The sequence below is a fragment of the Panthera onca genome, chromosome A1, assembly GCF_046562875.1.
Source record: "Panthera onca isolate mPanOnc1 chromosome A1, mPanOnc1 haplotype 2, whole genome shotgun sequence".
Lineage (NCBI taxonomy): Eukaryota > Metazoa > Chordata > Mammalia > Carnivora > Felidae > Panthera > Panthera onca.
Window position 1 is genome coordinate 35,017,388 of NC_138339.1, and position 23,528 is coordinate 35,040,915.

At 40.1% G+C, this 23,528-nt stretch overlaps 1 protein-coding gene across 4 annotated transcripts in view; it reads right to left on the bottom strand.

The window, feature by feature from the left end:
- PAIP1 (poly(A) binding protein interacting protein 1) overlaps positions 1-22,803 on the bottom strand; it is a 32,508-nt gene extending 9,705 nt beyond the window's left edge. Inside the window, exons 1-9 of one of the 4 annotated variants that reach the window (XM_081796156.1) lie at positions 22,782-22,803; positions 20,942-21,111; positions 11,993-12,178; positions 8,476-8,588; positions 5,145-5,256; positions 3,077-3,202; positions 1,927-2,033; positions 1,312-1,429; positions 488-542 (exon numbers count right to left, since the gene is read on the bottom strand). In XM_081796156.1, coding sequence (XP_081652282.1) covers positions 488-542; positions 1,312-1,429; positions 1,927-2,033; positions 3,077-3,202; positions 5,145-5,256; positions 8,476-8,588; positions 11,993-12,178; positions 20,942-21,040 — 916 coding nt within the window. In that variant the 5' untranslated portion in view covers positions 21,041-21,111; positions 22,782-22,803. Of the gene's footprint in view, positions 1-487; positions 543-1,311; positions 1,430-1,926; positions 2,034-3,076; positions 3,203-5,144; positions 5,257-8,475; positions 8,589-11,992; positions 12,179-20,941; positions 21,112-21,702; positions 22,365-22,476; positions 22,689-22,781 lie in introns of those variants that run through there. The other 3 variants (XM_081796157.1, XM_081796154.1, XM_081796155.1) reach the window with 3 other exon arrangements.
- Positions 22,804-23,528: the final 725 nt, after the last annotated feature.

Sequence of the window (23,528 nt, forward strand, 5' to 3'; positions counted from 1 at the left end):
ATTAAAGCAATCTTTCTATAAATGTCTCTTTTCCGGAAGGGGAAGTGTGCGGAGATTTAAATTAACTCTGACCTACTATTAACGAAACTCATGTAACTCTTAGTTTCTGCTAGTAGGAACCCACAGTAACGAACACTGTAGACTATGCAGTGAACTAGAACCATCTTTCCCTTCTATCCTAACCAACTGAAAGCTTACAGTATAAAAATGAAAGGTCAGAGAAGATATAAACATGGTTGCATTTAACTGAAGAATTCTTCCAATCCTTCACTGTCAGGGTGACAAGATTCTATACATGCAATTAGACTTTCCATTTGAAATGGTCAAAGTGGTCACTGTAAAGAATACGCCAAAGGAGATGGACATTCATCGTGTATTTAAGAAAGTGACTGCTTCAAAAAGCTACAACTTTGGGGTGGTGAGGGTAGGATTTCCTGTAGTCTGCTAGCTTACCAAGAAATGGGGGGGAAAAGGACTGGAAACATACCTGGATCAGCTGCAGTGAAAGGAACACCATCAGAGGTATAAAATGTTGGTTCATTCTAGGATGAATCAAAGTGATACAAACATGTAATCATTTCCAAATTGATTTTTTAAAGCACATTAATTAATGAAGCATGGCTGATATCACTCATCTGCATCTGATAATGCAAGAACAAGCAAAAACCTAACTTCCTAATAGCCATTTTCATTTCATTGGGAAAGTCCATGGTTTTCAGATTTCTATTCTATTATCTCAAGTTCTTGTGGCTCTAACCCTGCTGTCTATTCTCGGTCACACTCGTGATGAATTGTTTTGTGGTACACTGTGATTAGCATTGTGTCAGCTTATTTTTAGTTGTGGTTCTTCCCTCCCCACCATTTTTAAAAGAATTTCCAAGACTGGGCTTATAGAAGCAGTCCTGCATAGTTGCATTATGCTTGGTTATGTTGGGAGCTTCAGGGCATTACTGGCCTGGTGACCACTTTTATTTTCTTAACTTACTACAACATACAATGTAATAGTTTGAGAAGGGGGCCTCTGATTATAAATTCTCTGGAACTGCTTCCCAGAATCCCTATACTCAACCAAGTCCAAGCCTTGTTGATCTCCCTTGCCACTGGATGGATCCTTCTCCAGTTCACCCTTCCCCTAGAGGATTCCACATTTCTACTCCTATTTACCTAGTCTGCTGGCTGCCATGTGATCCGAAGCCAATGAAAAGTTATTAGGCATTAAATTCTGAGACTATCTTTATGTAACTCATCTAGAAATTTCCAAAATTTGGAGCCAAGCAACAAGCAAAACTTAAAATGAAAACATTGGCATACCATAAAATAATTAGGATCATTTTCAGGTGTTGCTTCTCTGTATGTTGAAGTTGCATGGACTCTACCCCAGTTACTTGACCGGAGTTCTACAAGCTTCAAGAGCATCTGTTTCACATCTCTGCAGACAGAAGGTGAAAAGGAGTTAAGTATACCCACCAGAAGTGTTGTCAGACTCCAGAATACCAGAGACTCCTAAAACTTTGTTAACATGTATATCCAAGTGCTTTGATTTTCTAGATGTTTCCTGTACTTTTTTAAGCAGTCTTGATATTTGTTCCATCTGTGACTATACGGTTCTTAAAGGTAGTGGCCATTCCACATTTTTATGCCTCTGGACTTTACACTGGACTTCCAGTACTTTACCAAAGTATTTACTGAATAATTTAAAGTCCGAATCATTTTACTTTTTCATGGACTCCTATCTTACCACAGGAAAATCTTATCTTTTTCCATTTATAAACACAACTGAACAAAAATGGTTAGGTAAGCAGAAGCCGTGCGTAAGATATCTTTAAAGAAAACCTTTCTCTAGAAGATTTTAATTCTTCTGATGATATATAGCAGATTAAAAACCCCACAGAAAAAGAAATGGAGATCTACTGGCCATCTACCTACCTGCTGCAATTTGCATCTAGGACAACATTTTCAATTCTCTGAATAATTTCCTCCATATCAGTCTTTCCTTTTTCCTTCCAAGCATCTTCCAAAACTGACCCTGTCAACTAAAAAAGCAGGCATCAGTAAGATTTGGAATTCAAGGAAGTACAGAAATCCTAAAGAAGTATCAGCAGCAGTTCAAGCATTCTTTGAACAAAATACATTTGGCAAGTTAAATATTCCCAATTATATTCTACCATCTAACAGGCAGGAAATCTCTATACCCTCTGTTTTTCTTGATGGAGAGAAACTCAATCATAGGTTTTGTGTGTCCATGACTATATGGTATACTCCCTGTATGAATAAAATAGGCGATAAGATTTTAATCAACATATCACTTATTGAAATATGCAAGTATAGAAACTCTGAATTAACAAAAATACAAACTTCATGAAAAAGTGAGTTAAAGATATACACAGGTAATTCATCGTAACAAAAATGGCTAACAAACATGAAGGAATGGTTAAATTCACCAATGATTAGGAAAATGCAAAATAAAATGAAATTTTTGTTTATACTCATTACCCATGACAAAACAGAAACTAGGACCAGTTGGATCATCATTGATATGAATATGGGGAAAGCGATGTACTCATTCACCATTGGTAGGAATGTACTATGGTTTAGTATTTAGAAGAGAAATTTGACATTCATCAAATTTAAGGATGCAATGCTCACTGGCCCACCCACTCTTTGTGTGGGAACTGAACCTACACAAACAACTGCACATATGGAGATGAAGTGATTCAAGAGGTAAATCTTCTGTGCCAAAGATCTTTGTTAGATCATAAAAAAGCAAGTCAGAAAGAGGAATAAAGATCTTATTTATAAGGGCACACATACAGACATGGGAAAGGAAGGAAAGGAAATTTAGAGATGGGGGTGAAGAACTTCCATTTTTGCTTCTACATTTGGATTATTCCATTAAAAAAAACAGTACATGCTGCTTTTCCAATATTTAAATTCAAGAGTAAACCAAAAGGCCAACATTTTAGAGTAGAAACTTAATTTTGAATTCACACGCATACTATGCATACTTTCCGCCCTCTGAATCATATACAAATGGGGTAGAACAGTGAATTTCAAGAGAAACAGAAGTCAAACCTACCTTCAGTAACTTTACTGCACAAATTAAGTTGTCATCCATAGGATTGGAAAAGAGGGCATTCAGCAACTCCCGCAGACCAACCTGAAGAATATCTGCTCTTGTAACCTGTCCATTTGTTCCCTTGATCTTTTGGGAAAGAAAATGAAAAGCAACCATGCCAAAATATTACAGATTAGTGAATGGTCCGGTATGTTGGCAAAATAAGTGTTTTCAGTTAAACAATATAAAAAACAGAAATCCTCTGGTATTTTCACAAAATTAGATTTTACATGTATTTAAAACCTCTAATAGGGGTGCCTGGGTGGCTTAGTTAGGTGTCCGACTTTGGCTCCGGTCATGATCTCACAGTTCATGGGTTGGAGCCCGCATCGGGCTCTGTGCTGACAGCTCAGAGCCTGGAGCCTGCTTCCGATTCTGTGTCTCCCTCTATGCCCCTCCCCTGCTTTCACTCTCTCAAAAATAAACAGAAAAGAAAATAAAAACCAAAAACTTCTAATAAAACCAGTAAACTACAGGGATGCCTGGGTGACTCAGTTGGTGAAGCGTCCAATGCTTATTTCAGCTCAGGTCATGATCTCACATTTTGTTCCAGCCCTGCAAAGAGCCTGCTTGGCATTCTCTCTTCCTCTCTCTGCCCCTCCCCCACTCTTGCACACACGCTCTCAAAATAAAAAGAAAAAAAAAAAAAAAAACAACAGGTAAACCGAAAACTACAGGTAAAAATTTTCATTTATCATACATATGATCAGGATAATCTAAGCCTCCTATATAAATTATTGTTTCATAAAACATTCTCTGTTCTATTAAGATACCACCTTTTTTGGAACATGCAGCATTTAACTCTGCTTTTTAGACTATTTAAAAATACTGTTTGGCATCAGAATGGTCTAAGTGTCTTAGCTCTCCAGCCAGAAGAGACTCAGACTCAGGAGCCATACCTCTTCTTTATTTACACTTCTCACAGACATAGCATCATTACTTCCACACGGGTAAAACACTCAACAGCATTCTTAAAATGACTCTTCATTTACAGCACATTTTTTTTCTCTTGAGAGAGAGAATATCCCAAGCAGGCCCCATGCTCAGCACAGAGCCTGAAGAGGGCTCGATCCCACGACCCTGGGATCATGATCCAAGCTAAATTCAAGAGTAGGATGTTTGACTGAGCCACCCAGGCGCCCCTTACAGCACATTTTAGATGAGTGCTCTTATTTTGGCTTATATAAAAATTAAACTGAAAAAGATTAATGCAGGAGATTTTTTTTTAAAGTTATGTCCATCTATGGTAAAAAGGGATAGTAAATTAAGCACTAGATCGGACAGAGACCTATTAGATACACTAACAGATGCACATTTGATAGCGGATTCGTGGGTGTTTTCAGTGGTGTTTATGATTAAGTCTTCAAAGTTAAAGCAGGTATAACCCATATATGGGATTAACTAATCAAAAAAGCAAATCCTTTACAGAGTAATATTCAGCACTTAGTTGCCTAGTACAAGCATGTACTCAAGTATACCACCAATTCACAAACTTGTTTAGTTATACTTCAGATAAATGCATTTTATGTGGAAGATTCATATATAAAATGGGACCAAGAACTGTAATTCTGGGTGAATTTGGGTAGGAAAAACCCCCAGAAATTCTCCTGTCCCCACTTCTAACTCAAAGCTTTGTGTGATACAGACTGCTTGTGAACCACCATCTAAAGTCCACATACGAAATGCGTGAAGATTCAAGAAAGTATGATTTCAAAAGCTTAAATCTGCATTGAAACCACGGCTTCCCAAAAGTACACAAAGACTAAAATTCCCAGTAACTACTTCCCAACACCCTCCTCACAAACAGGAGAAACAAACATTACAGACGTTCCATTAAGACACACACACCATTGCCTGCAGGTACGGAGTCATTTCTCTCCCCTAGCCCCTCTTCAACTTCATCCTTAATGTCGTAAAGGTGTAACGCAAATACAAATTCCTTACCAAGGTCAGTTTATGTTCTCAGGTTTTGTCAGTACTTAAAAAAAAAAAAAAAAAAAAAAAAAAACACAACAAACTTTGTCCTCACCTCCAAGTTAAGATAAAGTTCTCCCAGGAAGAGTACAAATGCATGGAATCGTTTTCGAGTCACTTCATCCCCCTTGGCAGCCTGATCTTTAACTTCATATTCAGTCCGACACCTAATGAAGATATACCTTTTATAATCTCACATTGCTTTGTTTTTTGTACAAACAAGACGACCATCTGTTGGTTTCACTGTTCACAAGCAATAAAGAGGTAAGTACAATCCTGATTTTTTAGGATAAGAAGTGTTCCTGTTTATTGGAATTTGCAGTGCTTTTTCATACTAACATTCCTAGCTTTAAGAAACTGATGCGTTTATTTTGTCATCTGTTTAGGCAACACAGGTTTCATGAGGTTCATCGTGTATTGGCACCACAAAGAAAAACTGCCTCACCTTTGTCTTCTAGTCTTTTTGTCAAGAAAGCACTGTTTTTACTCAAATTATCTCTGTAAAATGTTCTATTCTGAATATATGAACTTTAAAACACATCTTAAGAAACATGTATAGATGGGTCCCCAACTGAAAATACAATGAATTTTTATTAAGCCCATTATCCTTTTAACCTCCATTACACAAATCAGAGAAATGAAAAGTCTCCAATTGAAATTCACATAGAAACAGAAAGCAATGAATTTGGTCTCAATATCCCAGAGACCAAAAGGAGCCAAATAACTTAGTTTCCCTTGCTTTGTTCCCACCGCCCCCTTCCACTTGGCCCATCTGCCATCCTAGAAGTTACCTAAAACAATCACAATAAACCTGTCATAACCCATGTCAGTGAATTATGGTGTCTGTTGTTACTAAAAGGATTTTTAAAATGTACTTTAAATGTTTACCAATTTGGTGTTAAATATTTTTTCTTATCTCTCTTGAGAAGGTGGTGAAAAATTCTAGGAAAGTCATGTTTTATAAAGCTGATTTTTTGAGAGTTCTTTTAAGGACAGAAGTAGGGGTTTATGGAGACTGAATGGCTTCTATGTATGAGGGACCAGTTTAGCTTGGCTATGTCAAATTAAAAAAAAAAAAATTCTTTTTCCCTTAAAAAAAAAAAAGTCACTGCTTACCAAGATTTACCTTGGATCAGCCCGTGAATCAACCATAAACCCAGTACAGTTTATCGTGTCTATATGACTTATAGCTTAGAAGCTACATTAAATGAGCAACATTTCGTTTGAGTCAGATATTTGTTACTCTCTAAACATTAATTCCTCATCAGAACAAAAGTTGGGATATCTCTAAATAAAACACCCCGTTTAATAATGGAAAGGATGAGCTAATTAATGCCAGTTATCCAAACACCTTGTGGGCTACTCTCCTTTTATGACCTTGTAGGTAGGAGTTTCGAGGAAATGATCTGTTTTCTAAGTGCAATGACTATTCTATTATACATTAAGATATGTTAATGAATATGCAAAGGTAAATTCGTACCCCTGGGCAGCAATGGTTATCTAGAGGAAAACAACCCACACCTCTAAACTAATCTTTTTAGGCTAAAGACCTAATTAAAGGCAATACATGCTTATTTCAGAAAGGTTAAAAACAGAAAAATATAAAAAATAAAGTCACTACAACCCAGAGATAACGGCCATGAAGGTAACTTTTCTTTTTTCCTAAATATGTATATATTTCTAAGTTAGGTAACAGAATCAAGCCCTGCTTTTCACTTGTTAAAGGATTAGCGCTTACGTTAATATCTCCGACAGTAACACGGTACTACGGAACCTCCAAGCTCGGGTAGAGTCAAGAGAATCAGAAGGTTTTCAACCATGGCTACAGACTACAATCATTTGGGGAGCTTTAAAAAACCAAGGCTCCACCTCAGTCCAATTACATCAGAACTTCCAATGAGGACAGGGTCTCAGCCCTATTTTAAATCTCTGGGTAACTTTAACGTACAGCCAGGGGTGAGCAGTCCACAGGAACAGAAGCCAGCCTTTCTGCCATGCAAGCTCCTAGAAGTGCCCACTTTCATATCTTTCCAGGAGCTATAAATACAGGTTAAGGCTAAATAGGTTTTTAGAATTTTATCATTTATATTTTCCCAAAAATTTTACCTATTCAGAGCCATTTCAAATATTTCTATTAAAATAATGTTTTTTTTCTTACTCATTCCTAAGAGGCCCCTCTTTTCATATCAGTGAGTTCACTGCCATGTGTTTTCTTTCCTTCATATAAATTTAGGACCCTTCCTCCCCACCCCATATTATAATTTATATGTAATTAGGTTTAATCTTTTGTTTTAGGACTTATGGATAGGTTGGTAAAGCCCTTTTAAGCAAGACCTAAGATTTAATTGTTAGTTTCTTAGTATTTAGTGTTTCACTTTTGAGTCTTTTACAGATTTGAAATATATTTTGGTGTAGACAGGAACCCATCTTTTTTCTACCCCCAATGAATGGCTAGCCAGTTGTCAGCAGCACAATTTACCTTCTACATACATATTTGAAGTAGGACCTTCACGAAAAGCCTTATTTTCAAGAGTCTCTGGAGTCACTTTTGGAATCCTTATTCTGTTCCAGTGCAATTTAACCAAATTATGGAATACACTGCAACCATTAAAAGTATCCTTAAAGAACTAATGGACTAACTGTAATAAACTTGAAGACAACCCTGTTATTGAATAAAACGATTCCAATAAGAAAATGTTTCCTTAGATTAGCTTATGAATTCAAAGTCATGCCAAAAAGATCTAGTAATACCAAAAAGATTTATGTAATTTCACATGTTGATTCTAAGGTTCTTTGGAGAAAAGCAGCATGCAAGAATAGCAAAGGAAACTCTACCCAAAAACTACGGGGAGGAGAGTTTTTTAATACTAGGTATTAAAAAACTAGAGCTTTTTAATACTAGGTATTAAAAAACTAGAGCTTTTTAATAGTATCATAATAAAAATAGAACAAGTAACAAATGGAATATAATGAAACCCAAATATTAGGATGTAGTTTAAGGAAGTTAACAGTTTAAATCAGTAAGGAAATGGATCATTTTAAAAATGGTAGGGATAAAACTCAAACTAGTTCAGCCTGTGGCAATTAGAACCTATTCAAATTGAAAGTACAGAGTACTAAGAAATACGTAAGTGATCATATTTAAGATCTTGGAACATGAAGGGCCATCTAAGCACAAAACCAAAAGCAGAGATCATTACAGAAAAAAAGAGACTGATATGTGGGACTATAAATTTTTAACAGTACAAACCATACTATAATACAAATAAGAATGGTCCACCCTAACTTCCCCTGCAACTTTCCATAATACATACAGTCTTTAGAAAAGAATCGTCAAATTCTAGTATGTTTAAAGTTTTCCTTTAACTTCATATGTTCACACTGACCTTTGAAGCAGCAACTGACGAAAGTTGCCACTCTGTGGGCTAATTGTCAGATGATGGGACAGGTAATTACACAGGCGAGCTCCCATGTAAGAGAAATTTGGGATAGATGTGGCCTTTCAAAAAGAAAAAAAGTTTTTTGTAACACAAATACATTGTTATGAATGCAAATACTTAACAGCAACATTCTAAGAAAAGAAAAACATTTCCACCCCTAAAACTGACATTATACAAATGAACAAGTCTTTATTGTTTGGCGTAAAGAAATTAAGTTAACGTTCCCTCCCAACTTCATACCAAGAACAAGAACAAAGGAAAATGTTTAAGGCAAGTTCTCTCCACAATTTACTTGAGGTTACCAGAAAGCAAATTAAGAAGATCTCTTTATACTAGCCAATTTTTGCATAGGATGTATACATGTGTTCAGTTGCACAGCGCTAATTATGAATAAGAGTATTTGCCAAACGATTCTTTTTCATGGTGTTTTTCAGGGCAAGGATAGCAGAGACTTTGGCATCTAGCAGTCCAGAACAACATTCCCAGGCCTGCATGGAGACCTTGGACATCAATTACCCTCCATGGGCTTCTGCTTGATTCCTAGGAGAGGTGATAAATGGTACCTGGTACGAGAGAGTAACACTTAAAGAGTACTCCAAAAACACTTGGGGTAAAGAGGAAATGAGAAGCTCTTCCAAAAACTAAGACAGTGCAAGACACTATGTACCGAAGATAGTACTGCTATGGCTATGTGAAACTAAGTTTTAACTTTAATTACAGCTTTTAAAGAACAGTAGAGACAACATAGCTTACTACCCAATATTAGGTAACACATTAAAAGGCTAAGGGACTCGACCAAGGTTACAAAAGGTAGTAATTAACCAGAGAGTATAGATGTAACGGATGGTCTGATGCCTCTCTGACCCGATACTGAGTCTACTTACGGAGTTGTGGTAAATCTTAGACAAGTCACTTAACTTCTGTTAAGATGTGTATAAGGGAGAAGAGTAATACCTTGCAACCATGGAGGATTGAGTTAATTCATTACATGTTAAAGGTTTAGCATTGCCTAGCATACAGTAACTATGTTATAATTAGATCTTTTTATTTCTAATTATTTCATTGCTCACAAGGGACCCTTGTTATCACAGCAGACAGACTGGGTTCTCCTGTGATCACGTATGCATATCTGGTACCACAGAAGACTTGAAATTCAAAAATCATACTTTTCCCATTATGGACATTGCCGGTTTTCCTTTAGTTTACTTTTAAAATTATCACATAGAACTTAAAAGGCAAGAAGCTCTACAAGGCTTGTTATTAAATGTCATACTTCCCCACTACACCTCACCTTTACACTCCACAGACAACCACTTTCAATTCTTTCAGCTGAAAAGGTTTCAACCTCTGTATCTCCATGCTCCGGGATTTCGGTTTAGTTATTATTTCTTACGAGTTTCCCACCATGGAAAAGGAATATCCAGTTTTCACTGGATATTCACGTAACACCACTCCATTCTGCTATTTGCCAATCTTTCCACCTACCAATGTCGTTATACCATGATCTGATTGGTTTTGTGTTTCCATTTATGGCTGGACCACATAACACAGATTTCTCCTTTCCTACACAACTTTGTTTTCCCTGGACTTAATTTTTCTACACTGTTCTTTACTTAAGTCTCATTGATGTTACCCCTAAACTTACAAGTTTTTAAGTTTCTTAACATCTTCAACCACAGCAGCTATGCTCACCTTACCAGGAATCATGCCTGGAGCCTTCTGCCCTACACCAGCAAAGCCTGGCCATCATCTTGGGATCTCCTTCACCACCATCTAGATAATACACTTAGCCGCTCCTCTAAAATGCAGTTTCCTAGTTTCTACATCTTTGTCCTTGGCTTAATTCTTTTTGGTGGAGTACTTCCCTTCAAGAACTTCTCAAGAAGGGTTACAATAAAACTTCACACTGGCTACTCAGTGCAAAAAGAGGGAGAGGGTCTCTTTTTTAAAGATTTCCAAGCAATCTTTTTAGTCTCATTCCAACCTTGTCCTAGAGCTTTCCAAAGGCTCTACTCAGTAAATCGGGGGGGGGGGGGGGGGGGGGGGTGGGTTTCAGTTTTCCCCACTGACTTGGAATTCAACTTTAGATCTGCCAAGTCAGTTACCACTCACCCACCTGCTTTCTAGTCTCCATCTCTTCTCATCTCAGCCCCTACAGGCTTATGGCTTCTTAAAAATCCCGTCATTTTAGCAGTATTAGGGGAGGAATCAAAGTTGAATATGTAGGTTTAATCTGCCATTTTTATAACAGGCCTTCTGTTATTATACATTCCCTCAATGAAATTTAAAAACAAGTAAAAACCTGTATCACAGACACAGTATCAAAACTTAAGTAATACATATTCTAAGAACTGGCTTTGAGACAATCACAAAAACTGCAGTTTGTCAGGCTACAATCCTTTTGTCCAGCCCTGAAGAACTAGAACCAGGCAGCCTATGAAGTGCTGAAACTAAAACAGAAGAGAAACCAGAAAAGCAATTTCAAGTATAATTTCTCCATTTTCTTCTATCCTTTGCAATCTACCTAGAGGCCAAAAGTAGGTATGAGGACAAATAGAGCAATTCTATCTTCCTAAAATCTCAGGCATGTACCAAACCTGAGAGTTGCCAGGTAATACCAAGGGGTCCACGAACTACCCAGAACCAATTGTAAAAGCAATCAAATGAAACACTAAGTAGGATGAAAATTATCCAGCCATCATAATCACCCTTCCATATACTCCAAATTAACCGGCCACCATGATCACCCTTCCAAATACTCCAAATTCGAGTTGCTCTTTCAAGCAATGACTTAAATAACACTTGTGTTTATAATTCTAGTCCCCTCCCACTGTTTTTGGTCAGTTTCAAACACTGCCCTTAAATTGGTCTTCAAAATCTAGTGTTATCTAGTTGCCCCCCTTAAAATAGCTTTAATGTATCACTGATCAATATACTAGGATCAAAACTAAACTTTGTGTGAACAATCTAGAATTACGGAATTAAGATGTAAATCCTTGGAAATTTAAGATATAAGCATTAATGTTAAGACTCAACAGTGTTTTATGGGTTTTTTTAAATGACTCCTTTTTGAGGCAAAAAAGTTCTCCCATGATTTTTTTCTCTTAATCCAAAAGTGCTATATAATTCAACACCTAAGAGAAAAGAACTACAGTTAATTTCAGATCCTTTAGAAACAGAATGGGATGGAAAAAAGGTGGGATACTTACCTAGCCTTCTTCGTAAATATCTTAACATTCCTTCTGACTGACTGTACAGAGCCTTGAATCTCCAGTCTGGCTCCAGCCCTAGATCCCCACTACAGGGATTTTATACAACAGAGACTTGAGAGCTCCCAAGAACCTTAAAGAGTTAAGGAGTGTGGAAGCCAGGAAACATGAACCTGGCCTCCCTGAAGGAGCAACACCACCCTTGGGCTTCAAGGAAGCTATCTGATGATCACCCGTGCCATCAGCCAACCTACCTGTTGATAGATGAGTTCTACAAGTTCTTGCAAAGCATCATCTGTTGTAACCCAGCCATTCAGAGTCTCTGCAAACTGCTCAATTTCAGTTTCAAAACTGCCAGGCTGTTCTGTGAGATGATTCAAAAAATCCTGAACATATTCTGATAGAGTGGGATAATCCTCACAACCATCTTCATAGGATTCCTATAGATCAAAAGTTAAAAAAAAAAAAAAAAAAAAAAAAAAAAAAAGTTTTAATCCTTGCAACTGGCTAAAATAAAACTAAGGCAGCTTTAAGGTGAGAAGTCTCTAGAACAAATGATCCTTCACACGATAAAATTTGTTATTTTCTTTAGCAAAATTAAGTCCACCGAACTTCTTCCTTCCCCAATAGCCAAAGTGTTACATTAAAGCAGAAGGACTCCACCTAACTGGGTGGAAAATGGTCTTCTCATCCCTGGCAGATTTATAAGATGAATGACAAAATTTAAACCAATATTTTACTGTAACACCAATATCAAAATTAAGATTTTGATCTATTTATGGGTACAAGAACTGAGATTTGCTTCAAAGTGGGAAGGGAGAAGAGGCCACAGATAGAGACATTAGAATGCCCACAGTTAGGCCACAGGTACCTAACTGTTGGGGCCATGTGGTGGGGGGGGGGGGGGGGGGGGGGAGGAGTGGGGGGTCATCACACTCTTTATATTCTTACAGTTATTTAACAATTTCTATATTGAAAAAAGAACCCAGTAAGGTCTGTCATCTGTTAATTCCCAAGGACAGAGAAATATATAGTTCAGGGACTACAAATTTCACCACAGTGTAACTGGCAGACTTGGGCTGCTATATCCAGGCTTCTAGCCAACCTTGACTGTAGCAGTTTCCAACTATGTTTTACCACGATCACCTTTGGTAATTTTCAGTCTTTTAGTAAATGGCAAGAGGCTGAACAAGGTGAGTACTGCAAAAGGTTTCAGATGTGATTATCAACCCGGATACTTGCAATGCCTCCAACACCAACCAAAGTATTCTGAAATTTGCTTAATAGTTATGATCTAATAAGAATTATACTGCTAATGAAACTTACCTTTTCTAAAAGGAGTCAAATGAGAAACCACATGAAAGAATTATGACAACATAGAAGCATTTTATGAAGGGATTAGGTTCTAAAGCCAGTGAGTGCATAAAGAAAAAAAAAAAATCAGAAAAAAAAAAAAAAAATCAGGAGTCCAAATTTTCCTTAGGAAAATTAAAGGGATGCTACTTTACATTAGTTGCATGTACTATGAGATGCACTAAGGAAATAAGACCAACTGCAGGAAGAGCAGATTCACATGCCCATATCATGCTCATAGCATTTGTTGAGAAGAGCAGGAAAACTGATACATTAAATGTTCTGATCTCAAAACTGAATGCAAATTAAATGACTCTCCTCTAGGGGCACCTAGATGGCTCAGTTGGTAGAGACTCCTGATTTCAGGGTCATGAGTTCTAGGCCCACGTTGGGTACAGAGCTTAGTTAAAAAAAAATAAAATTTTAGGGGCACCTGGGTGGCTCAGTCGGTTAAGCTGCCGACCTCGGCTCAAGTCATGATGCTGCAGTTTACAGATTCAAGCACCACGTTGGGCTCTGTGCTGACAGCTCAGAACCTGGAGTCTGCTTCAGATTCTTTGTCTCCCTCTCTCTCTGCCCCACCCCTGCTTGCATTCTCTCTCAAAAATAAAAACATCAAAAAAATTAAAAAATGAAATTTTAAAAATGACTCCACTCTAAAATAAAGAAATTAACATTGATGAAATTCAAATTTATTCATCATAAACATTACACCTATATGACTGAAGATTAAATGAGTTAATGAGTAAATGCCCCTAGACCTGTGACTAGCACATAGTAAGGCATTAAGAGTTCAGCAAATTTCTACATTTCTGGGAAAACAGTAAAACATTACAAATGCCACAGTCATGTTCTCATACCTAAAGAACCACACCTAAAAGCATCTGAAGAACAGAATAAAAGCCTACACTTCTTGGTATATAAGAGGATACCCTGATTAATAAGCTATGTATAATATGCGACAGACACTGTTAAGAGCTCTGCAAGCTTGTCTCACTTAACCCTAAAAAAACTTGGCACAGATGGAAGAAACGAACCCAGAGCAGTTAAGTCACCTTTGGTTATTTATTCAAAAGTGTTCACCGTTGAGTTCCTACTAAGTGCCAAACACTGTTCTAGGTGCTGGGGGGTACTGTCTTGGCATGAACAAAGGAGACAAAGTCCTCCTCCAGTGGAGCTTATCTTCCACCATGGAAGACATTATTCACATGTTAGGATATCCTATGAAAAAAGGTGGGCTAAAAGTAATATAACACTGTAGATTAACTATATTGGAATAAAAAAAAAAAGCAAAAACAAAAAAAGGGAAGGATTCAGAAGAGTTAACATCTCATTTGAAGACGAAAGAAAAACAAAATAAACCCAGCCATACAAATATCTGAGGCTTAGAAAGTAGGCTTACAAAGCACATAGGCCCCAGGGCACGTGGGAGACTCAAGTCAGTTGAAAGTCAAACTTCGGTTCAGGTAGTGATCTCAGGGTTCAGGAGTTCGAGCCCCACAGGAGGCTCGCTGCTGTCAGAGCAGAGCCCAATCCGGATCCTCTGTCCCCACTCTGTCTGCCCCTCCCCCGCTCGTGCTCTTTCTCAAAAATAAACCTTTAAAAAAAAGAAAAAAAAAAAAAAAAGGGCAGCACACAGGCCTCAAGACGATAGGTGCTTATCTGATACCTTTAAGAAAAGCCAGAACAGACACTGAAGAGGGGGTAATAGCTAACAAGATCAATGAGGCAGATGGGAAATCACGTACAATCTTAGGGACCACACTAAGACTGGCTTGAAAGCCAGTGGAAAAACCACTGGGCAAAGAAGGTTGGAACAAGGAAAGACCATGTACCAACTTAAGTAATTGGTGCAGTCACACAGCTAGTCAGAAGAACTGAGCACAGAACAAACCCTGTGGTTCTAACCTCTATGCTACACTCCAAGGAACTGACAAAGGCTTAAAATCCAACTTTGACATATGTACAAGAATATTCATTGCCAACAATCCACCTAACAATCAACAAAGAACTGGCTAAATACACCACCTTATATCCATGTAATAGATCAAATAGCCACTTAAACACGATAGATTTACATCTATTAATACAGAAATCACTAATGTTAAATGCAAAGAACAGAACCGTATTTTAGGACAGCTTAATTTTAAGAGATTTGGAGACGGTGAAAATTTCTGGAAAGATAGACAAGGGATAACAGCTCTGGAGTCCATGAATGTTCATATTATAAATAGTGACCACTGTTTTATAAAACTGTGAAAGCAGTTAAGCATTATAAATGCATACATTAAACAATACACTTAATATTAGCTACATATACGTTTTACATTAAAAATACTTTGACATAGAGTTTTATAGATTTGGAGTGTCCTGTTACTACTGACAGAAAAGCAGGAATCCGACAAGTCCTAGCTGAAGGTATTAATTTCTGGTTTCTATCAAATGTCACTCACTGTGGCAAAAATGCAGTCTCAAAGAAGCAGAACTCTTTTAAGAGAACCCAAAGTCCAAAAGTAAAGAAGGGAGAGTAGAACTGTTCTGATTATAAGCATTACAGGGGACTGGTTCACAAGCTGCCATTTCAAGCAAAAAAGGAAGCACAGAGTATTCTGGACAGACCAGCACTCCGATGTGTTTGCATTATTTCTCTAGTACCAGATTTTTCCAAGTACAAATTTCATCTGTCTTCAATGTGGAGTTAAATAGCTTTTAAGCTGAGGGATGAAGTTTTACTTATTTTTCTTAGAATTCTGTGCCAAGAGATTAGGAGGGACGGTTAGACAATGCACTTTTCATGGAAGATACTTTGAATACATTGGTACAGAGAAGACCTTAATCCAAAGCAGCAGGAATAAAAGGAAACCGATCAGACACCTAGACGGTGGCAGAGTCAAGACTACTTTAGTTTGAAGGGGGCAAGAGTGTGAAAGACAAACAGGAGTCAATATACTGTTTTTGGCCTACACAGCTAGTTAGAATATAAAAAAAAAGGCTTGCGGAAGATAAATTATTTTTTTGTACTTGAATTTCAATGTGAGATTCTCATAAACAAGTCAAAACAAACACAAGGCAGGAGTTCAGAGAAAGAATTAGATTTCAGTATCAGTAGACAGGCAATGCTCAGATTCTAAATGACAGGTAGGATCACCAAGGCAGGTAACAAAATGGGGGGGGGGGGCGGGGGGAAGAACCTCAGGGGACTACAGTCTGAGTGAAGAAGGAATGATCTGCAAATTGGAAGGATGAAGAAAGCACTGCCCCAGTGGCCAAAGGAAAAAGAAGAGGTGCTCAGAGGCAAATGCTACAGAATAATCTTAGGAGTTGAAATCTGAAAGAACAATGGTTGCAGTCTTAGGAATGAAACACTAGGCAGAGAGAGGGAAAAATTAAAATCGGTATCTTAAATATTCAGTTTTTATAAAAATAAGAGGAACTTCCAAAAGACTGAAAAGGTACCCTTGGCCCCTAGCACAGGACCAGACTCACTGGGACTTGCACAGATCACACAGTGGTCAAAGTCTACTAAGATGAGGGTTAAGAGGACAATAGATTTTAGGGGTACCTGGGTGGTTCAGTAGGTTAAGCATCTGACTCTTGAATTCAGGTCAGGTCATGAGCGATCAAGCCCCATGTCAGGCTCTGCACTGACAGTATGGAGCCTGCTTAGGATTCTCTCTCTTCACCCTTCCTCCACTCATGCTCTCAAGATAGATAAATAAATAAAAAGAGGACGATAGATTTTAAAACCCAAAGAGCATCAGTAAAGGTCACAAAAATAGTACCAAATCAAATAGGGGGATCAGCCTACAGAGGTTTGATCACTGAGAAGTAAAATAGTACTAACAGTGAATAAGTTTACATTTAGGAGAACATCACTATTGAAAGGCAAAAGACAAATAGGCAGTAACTTGAGGGGAACATTCTTAGAAGAAAGAAGGGATTTTGACAGGTGGGGATTTTTGTTTAATAAATGCTTTGTGAATTCCTATGTAGAATTTTTGGTTCTCGTAAGTGAGCTGTGATTAAATATTCAAGATGTAATGGTTGATCTGAGAAGAAGCAATAGCCAGGAGTTGACAGATACAGCAACTCCCTGGTAAGAAAGCATAGAAAGCAGGAAATTCTAGCAGTGGGATTAGAGGAAGGACTCAAGGATAAAAGGGTTCAGAATATTGGCAGGGTTGAGAAAGCACAACAAGCAACTATCATAAAGGCTTTCAGAAAAAAGTATGAATACTTGAGAACAGATCCAGTTCAAAGATACCCAGATTTTCATGCATATCAAAGCAGACTTAAGGCACTTTTATTTTGTTCACTGCTGTATCCCCAGTGCTTGACTCACAGTAAGAATCCAACTATCTGTTGAATGAGTGAGTGAATATAACTAACTTTGGATTATGGCTACTGTTATCTGTCACAAGACCCTATCCTAAGAGTCAGGGAAAAACCAAGGATACTGCCATTCTGTGACTAAGTGGACAGAGAAAAACACTTACCTTTGATAGAGGGTAAAAGGGTAAATGAGGAAGACTAGAGAATGCACCAGAGCAGGGGTAGCAAGCTTGAATGATTATAGAATAGAGGTGGATTACAAACAAATGAGGCAAGCCAGTGAGCAATTAGAGGTCATGTATTCCATCCAAGGTGGCTGCCTCCATTCAGCTGCAGACAATTTTTTGCTCTAGCAAAGTTAACAGTCCGGTACAACCCTATCTTATGATTTTAAGAGAAACTAGAAAATTTAGATTTGCAACATCTAATTTAAGTACTGGTTGGTTATTAAACAGGCCTTTAAAAAAAAAAGAAAAAAAGGAAAAACAATGAGGGCCAAAGACGACACACCTGCAGGCCACACACGAGCCATGGGCTTCTGGTTTGCAATTTGTTCTGGCCAACTGAGCATAGAAGAAACTAATCTAATAGAAGATATCAAGGAGGGCCTAACAGAGGACAATGGCTCAAAATAAGTGGACCAACATGGCTCTGTAGCCCAGGAGTCACCTGAACTATGTAAACTAGTTGGTACAGAACTCTGGAAAAAACAAAAAACAAAAAACAAAAAAAACACAAAAAAACCCACAAAAAAAACACATCCCTATCATAAAATGGCCCAACAGGGAGACAAATGGGAAACAGTTTGTGGCTGTCTGAAAGAAAGTGCTCTTCAAGAGTTAATTCAACTACTCACAGCTCTCCAATGGTTCTTTTCCTCTCCGAGCCAAATACAACTTTTTGGCAAGAATCCAAGCTGTCCTCGCTTCTATTTTACATGACTGACATCAAATCAACTGCTCTTTCTGAATGCCTATCCTTTCCCCTTCCCAGCCACAAAGCTTTTTTTTGTTTTTTAAGTTTATTTATCTTCAGAGAGAGCATGTGAGCGTGCACACGTGAGCGAGTGAGTGTAAGTGGAGGAGGGGCAGAGAAAGAGGGAGAATCTGAAGCAAGCCCCTTGCTGTCAGCCAAGAGCCCATGCGGCACCCGAACTCATGAACCATGTGATCACGACCTGAGCCGAAATCAAAGAGTCAGACGTTCAACTGACCAAGTCATCCAGATGCCCACCAAAGCTTTTTCCTACGGCAGTCTAAGATGCATGGAGTTTCTAAAACATGGGGTACAGTTTTTCCATACCTTTTCTATCAAATATGGAAGGAAAGCACTGCCCCCCACCCAAGAAGCAACAAAATAGGTGTGCCATCATTAGTTATCAGGTAAACACAAATTAAAACCACAAGTAGCGGGGCACCTGGATGGCTCAGTGGGTTAAGCATCCAACTTCGGCTCAGGTTATGATCTCATAGTTCGTAAGAGGCCCACATCAGGCTCTATGCTGACAGTGTGGAGCGTGGAGCCTGGAGCCTGCTTCAAGTTCTGTGCCTGCCTGCCTGCCTCTCTCTCTCTCTCTCTGCCCCTCCCCTACTCACAGTTTCTCTCTCAAAAATAAGCAAACATTAAAATGTAATAAAAAACCACAAGTAGATACCACATACCCACCAGAATGGCTAAACTTAAAAACAGAAATTTCCAAATACTGACAAGGAAGCAGAGTAAGTGGAAATTACATACTACTCAGAGTGTACATTGGAACATTCTCTTTGGAAAACTATTTGGCAATCTCCATTAAAGTTGGCTACCGGTGCAACTGGGTGGTTCTGTTGGTAGAGCATAAAACTCTTGATCTTGATGTGGACTTCAAGCCCTATGCTGGGTGTAGAGATTACTTAAAACCTTTGGGGAGAAAAATGAGTTGACCACCCTATGTCCCTGCAATTCCACTCCTAGGTACGTACCCATGGGTAGAATAGCAGCCCCATTTACAATAGCCCCAAAGTGGAAACAATCAAATGTTTATCAAGAGACAAAGGGAAACAGGTGCCTGGCTGGCTCAGTTGGTAGAGCATGCAACGCTTGATCTCAGGGTCATGAGTTCAAGCCCCACGCTAGGCGTGAAGCCTCAAGATTAAAAAAAAATTTTAGAGGAGACAAAGGGGAAAAATGTTAAAAACAGACAAGATGGGACTGTGGTATATTCTCACAATAGAATGCTAGATTAAGTCACCTTCAATTATAAGCTAAAACATGGATTAATTTGAATGTCAAAAAAAAAGTGAAAAAAATATATTCTGTAGGAGTCCTTTTATATAAACTTTGAAAACAGGCAAAACTTGTAAATCAAAATAGTAGTTAACCTGGAGAGCAGTAATGATTAGGAGGACACATAGGGAGCTTTGTTAATGTTCCTTTTTTTGGTTTGGACACTGGTCGCTTAAGTGTTCATTTTGTAAAACTTTGAGCTAACCTTTATGTACACTATTGGGTTAAATGTCAGTAAAACTAAGAAATTAGGAAAGAGAAGACTTCTGTGCTAAAGTATTATCATTTTAACCCTCTAATGGTTCCTGCCCCACTTATCTACAATCAATTGCTATGCATTTACCCAGGACATATTCCCAATTGTGTTGTGTTTTCTCCCACTTAAAAGTTCAGTTTATTAAGTTATTGACAAAAATGAACCTGAAAGTTTAAAAGTTTTTCATACTTGTGTAAACACTTTATCAAAACCTCCTACGTTTCTTTAGTTAATTACAACCAGAAACACTTGTTTTAACATAACAGAGTCCAGATGTGTAACATTAAAAAACTTACCTCAAATTAATCCGCAGCATAACTATGGTTTAATTTACTCTAAAACTACCAATGAATATTCAGTTATCTTGCTAAAATCCAATTTAAAATCAGCTTTGCCAGGCCATTATTCTATAGATCATCCACTTAGTCTGGACACAAATTTTGTTATTTTTTTTAATATAGTTTTTTTTTAATTTAATGTTTATTTTTGAAATAGAACCACAGGAAGTGTGAGTGAGTGCACAGAAGCAGGACGGGGTGGGGGGGGGGGGGGGTGACGACAGAGGATGGGAACCCAGCTCTGTACTGACAGCAAGGAGAACCCCATCAGGGGCTCGAACTCTCTAACCTGAGAGCATGACCTGAGCAGAAGTCGGAGGCTTAACCCACTGAGCCACCCAGGTGGCCCTGGACACAAATTTTAGTTTTATATATTGAAAGTGCCCTAAGTATATCCTTTACTAGGCTAGAAATACTCTATACATACTGGGAATACAGTGAAAAAAGACAAAAAGGTCTACTCTCAATTTACATGGATATTTTGAACATCACAAACCACAAAACATATTCCTGAATCTGTCTGGTTTCTTCGAGAGTGTAAAGAATTCATGACGTTTTTATGTGTAGTAGAAAGTTCCAGCATACCGATTAATGACAAAGTAATAATCACGTTATGCCAGTAATATTAATCCAGAATTGTAGTAAAAAGGCATACTTACTGTATAATTAGAAGAATAACCTGATGGATAAAATTCAGGAGCGTTCACAGACAGCTTAGACATTAATACAGGAGCTACAACCACCTGGGGTTTAGCCATTGCTGACTCCAAGTTCTGCTGTGGGATATTATCCTGTGAACTAGGTGGAGCTCTCAGGGGCCTCGTTTGCTCTGAGAAAGGAAAAACGGGGCGTTAGATGCGTTCATTCCTTTGTATAGCAACTTACTATCTGCTGAAAAGCCACAGGAGAAGGACTGGTTTTTAAGAGTTAAACAAGAACTGTCACGAATATTAAGGTTATCGCCAGGATATATACAGAAAGCCTGCAAAAAGGAACAATAGGCTGCTTTAGCTCATTTATGGCCATACCTGCCTCCTAAATGAATGCTCGAGAGCTTTCTTTTTCCTTTTTTCGTTTTTAAGGAGTTAAAAGAGGTGGTTGCACGCGTAAGGTCTCCCTTTCCAAGGCTGGGAAGGGGGAGGCGATTTTTACTTCCTCCCCGGACGGCAGAACTCAGAGACCGCGCATTGGGCCCCTCCCCCCAGCCGGGGCGCACAAAGGATTCCGGCAGCCACCTTCCAAACCCCCTTCCGGGCCCGTCCCCACCCCGGAGCAACCGGGCCCCTCGGGGAACGCTTTCGGGGAACGGGGGGGTTGGGGGGGGGGGTAGAAGGAAAAAGAGCGCCGGCCTTGCCGCGCGCCAAGGGCCGTGGGGAAGCGTTGGCCCAGGAGGACAGGGTCCCCTAGAGCGGCTCCGTACCTGGGAGCGCCCCGGGCCGGGGAGGCCTCTGGGGGCCGGCGGGGACCTCGCACTGGGCCCCTGGCGGCGGGGCCGTCCTGGGCTGGCGCAGCGGCGGCGGCTGCAGGAAGCCCGGGGCTTTGGGCTGCGGCGGCGGCTGGTGCCGCGGCCGCTCAGCAGCCCCCGCTCCGTTCGGGAAACCGCCGCCCTCAGGCCCGCCCCCTCCGCGGCCCAGGCCCCGGCTCCGGCCCCGACCAGCACCTGGGGCCCGATCGAAACCGTCCGACATGCTCCTCCTCCTCCGCCGCCGGGGGCCGCTGCCGCTGCGCTCGGGAGAGGACGGGGGGGGGGGAGGCGCCGCGGGCCGGCTCTCGCCGCCGCGCTCACTCGGGCCTCATGGAGGAGGAGGGCTGCGGGCCCCTGCGCGGTTCCTTGGCGCTTCGGGCGGAGCGGACAGCAGCCGGAGCACCCGCCGAACCCGCCGCTCCAGAGCGCCCGCCCCCCGCGGCTGCCCTCCGCTTTTCGATTCTCCCCCAAACCCGGCTCCCCCGCCTCCGGCGCGGCGGGGGCGAAGGCGGGTCACAGCGGCCCCCCGCGGCCCGGAGGCCCCGGGCGCGTCCTCCGCGTCTGCTGCGGTTCGTGGCGGGCTGGGAGCCGCGGCCCAGCAGGCCGCTCGGCGAGTGGCTTCCCGGCCGCCGGACAGCCCTGCCCGACGCGGGGACCGGGCAAGGGCATCTCGGCCCCCCCGGGGCGGGCCGAGAGCAGAGAGGGGTGCTCACCCCAGGCAGGCCTTACCTACGCGGTGCCTCTCGGTAGAGAAGTGCGAGACTGACGGTTGATGCCAGGAAAATAAAAATACGGGGGGAGGGGGCGTGGAGGCAGCGCCAGGGTTCGCGGACGCGCACCTCCGTGGGCGCGCAGGTGTGTTCAATGACCCGGAGCCGGCCGGCCCGAGGACTGGCCCGGAAGGACCGCTGCGGGAGAAGCTCCGCCACCTGTCTGGTCGGCCGCGGGGGAGGGAGGGGGGAACGCAATCAAAATGCACCTCTCTCCCCCGCCCCTTTCAATTCACATAAGGTAGTTCTCAGAGTAGGTCCTACCTACTGTGCCCAGGCTTTAGTCTTCTCTCTTTTCTCTTCCCGTCCGGAAATGTTCACAAAATGCACTACCTTTCAATGAAATTACCCTCTTTTTCGTCGTGTACCAGTACCGTCCAATAAAAATATAGCGCGAGCACAAACGCAAGCTACTTATGTAATTACAAATTTTCTAGAAGCCACATTAACGAGTAAAAAAAACAAAACAAAACAGGTGGAATTATTTTAATCTATTTTACTTTACCGAATATATCCAAAATGGTATTTCAACATGTAACTAATACAAAAAATGTTGATGAGATGTTTTCCCTTTTCTCGTACTAATTAAAACACAATGTGTATTTTATACTTGCAGCACGTCTCCGTTGGGATTGGCACATTTCAGGTGTTCAATAGGTACATGTGGCTAGTGGCTACCGCATTGCACAGCAAAGTTCTAGACATTACTTATGTGTAAATTATTGCTTTTGTCAGGTCTGGTGCTGTGACAGCCAAATGAAGAATGAATGTAAGTAATGAAAAGGAGAGAAAATTCATTTCTTTACTGTTATACTGAAATATCCTCACAAACTCTGATTGTAGCCCTTTATATTAAGTCAGGTTTAATGTTTTTCAATCTTGTCATCTTGAGAATCATTTCAATTAGGAACAAAACTCATGTTAACCATTTTCTCTTCTTACTAATAAAGACAATATTAACAGCTTCACCTAAATGAGTGAGAAGAATGGCTTTAATTACGGCAATCACAA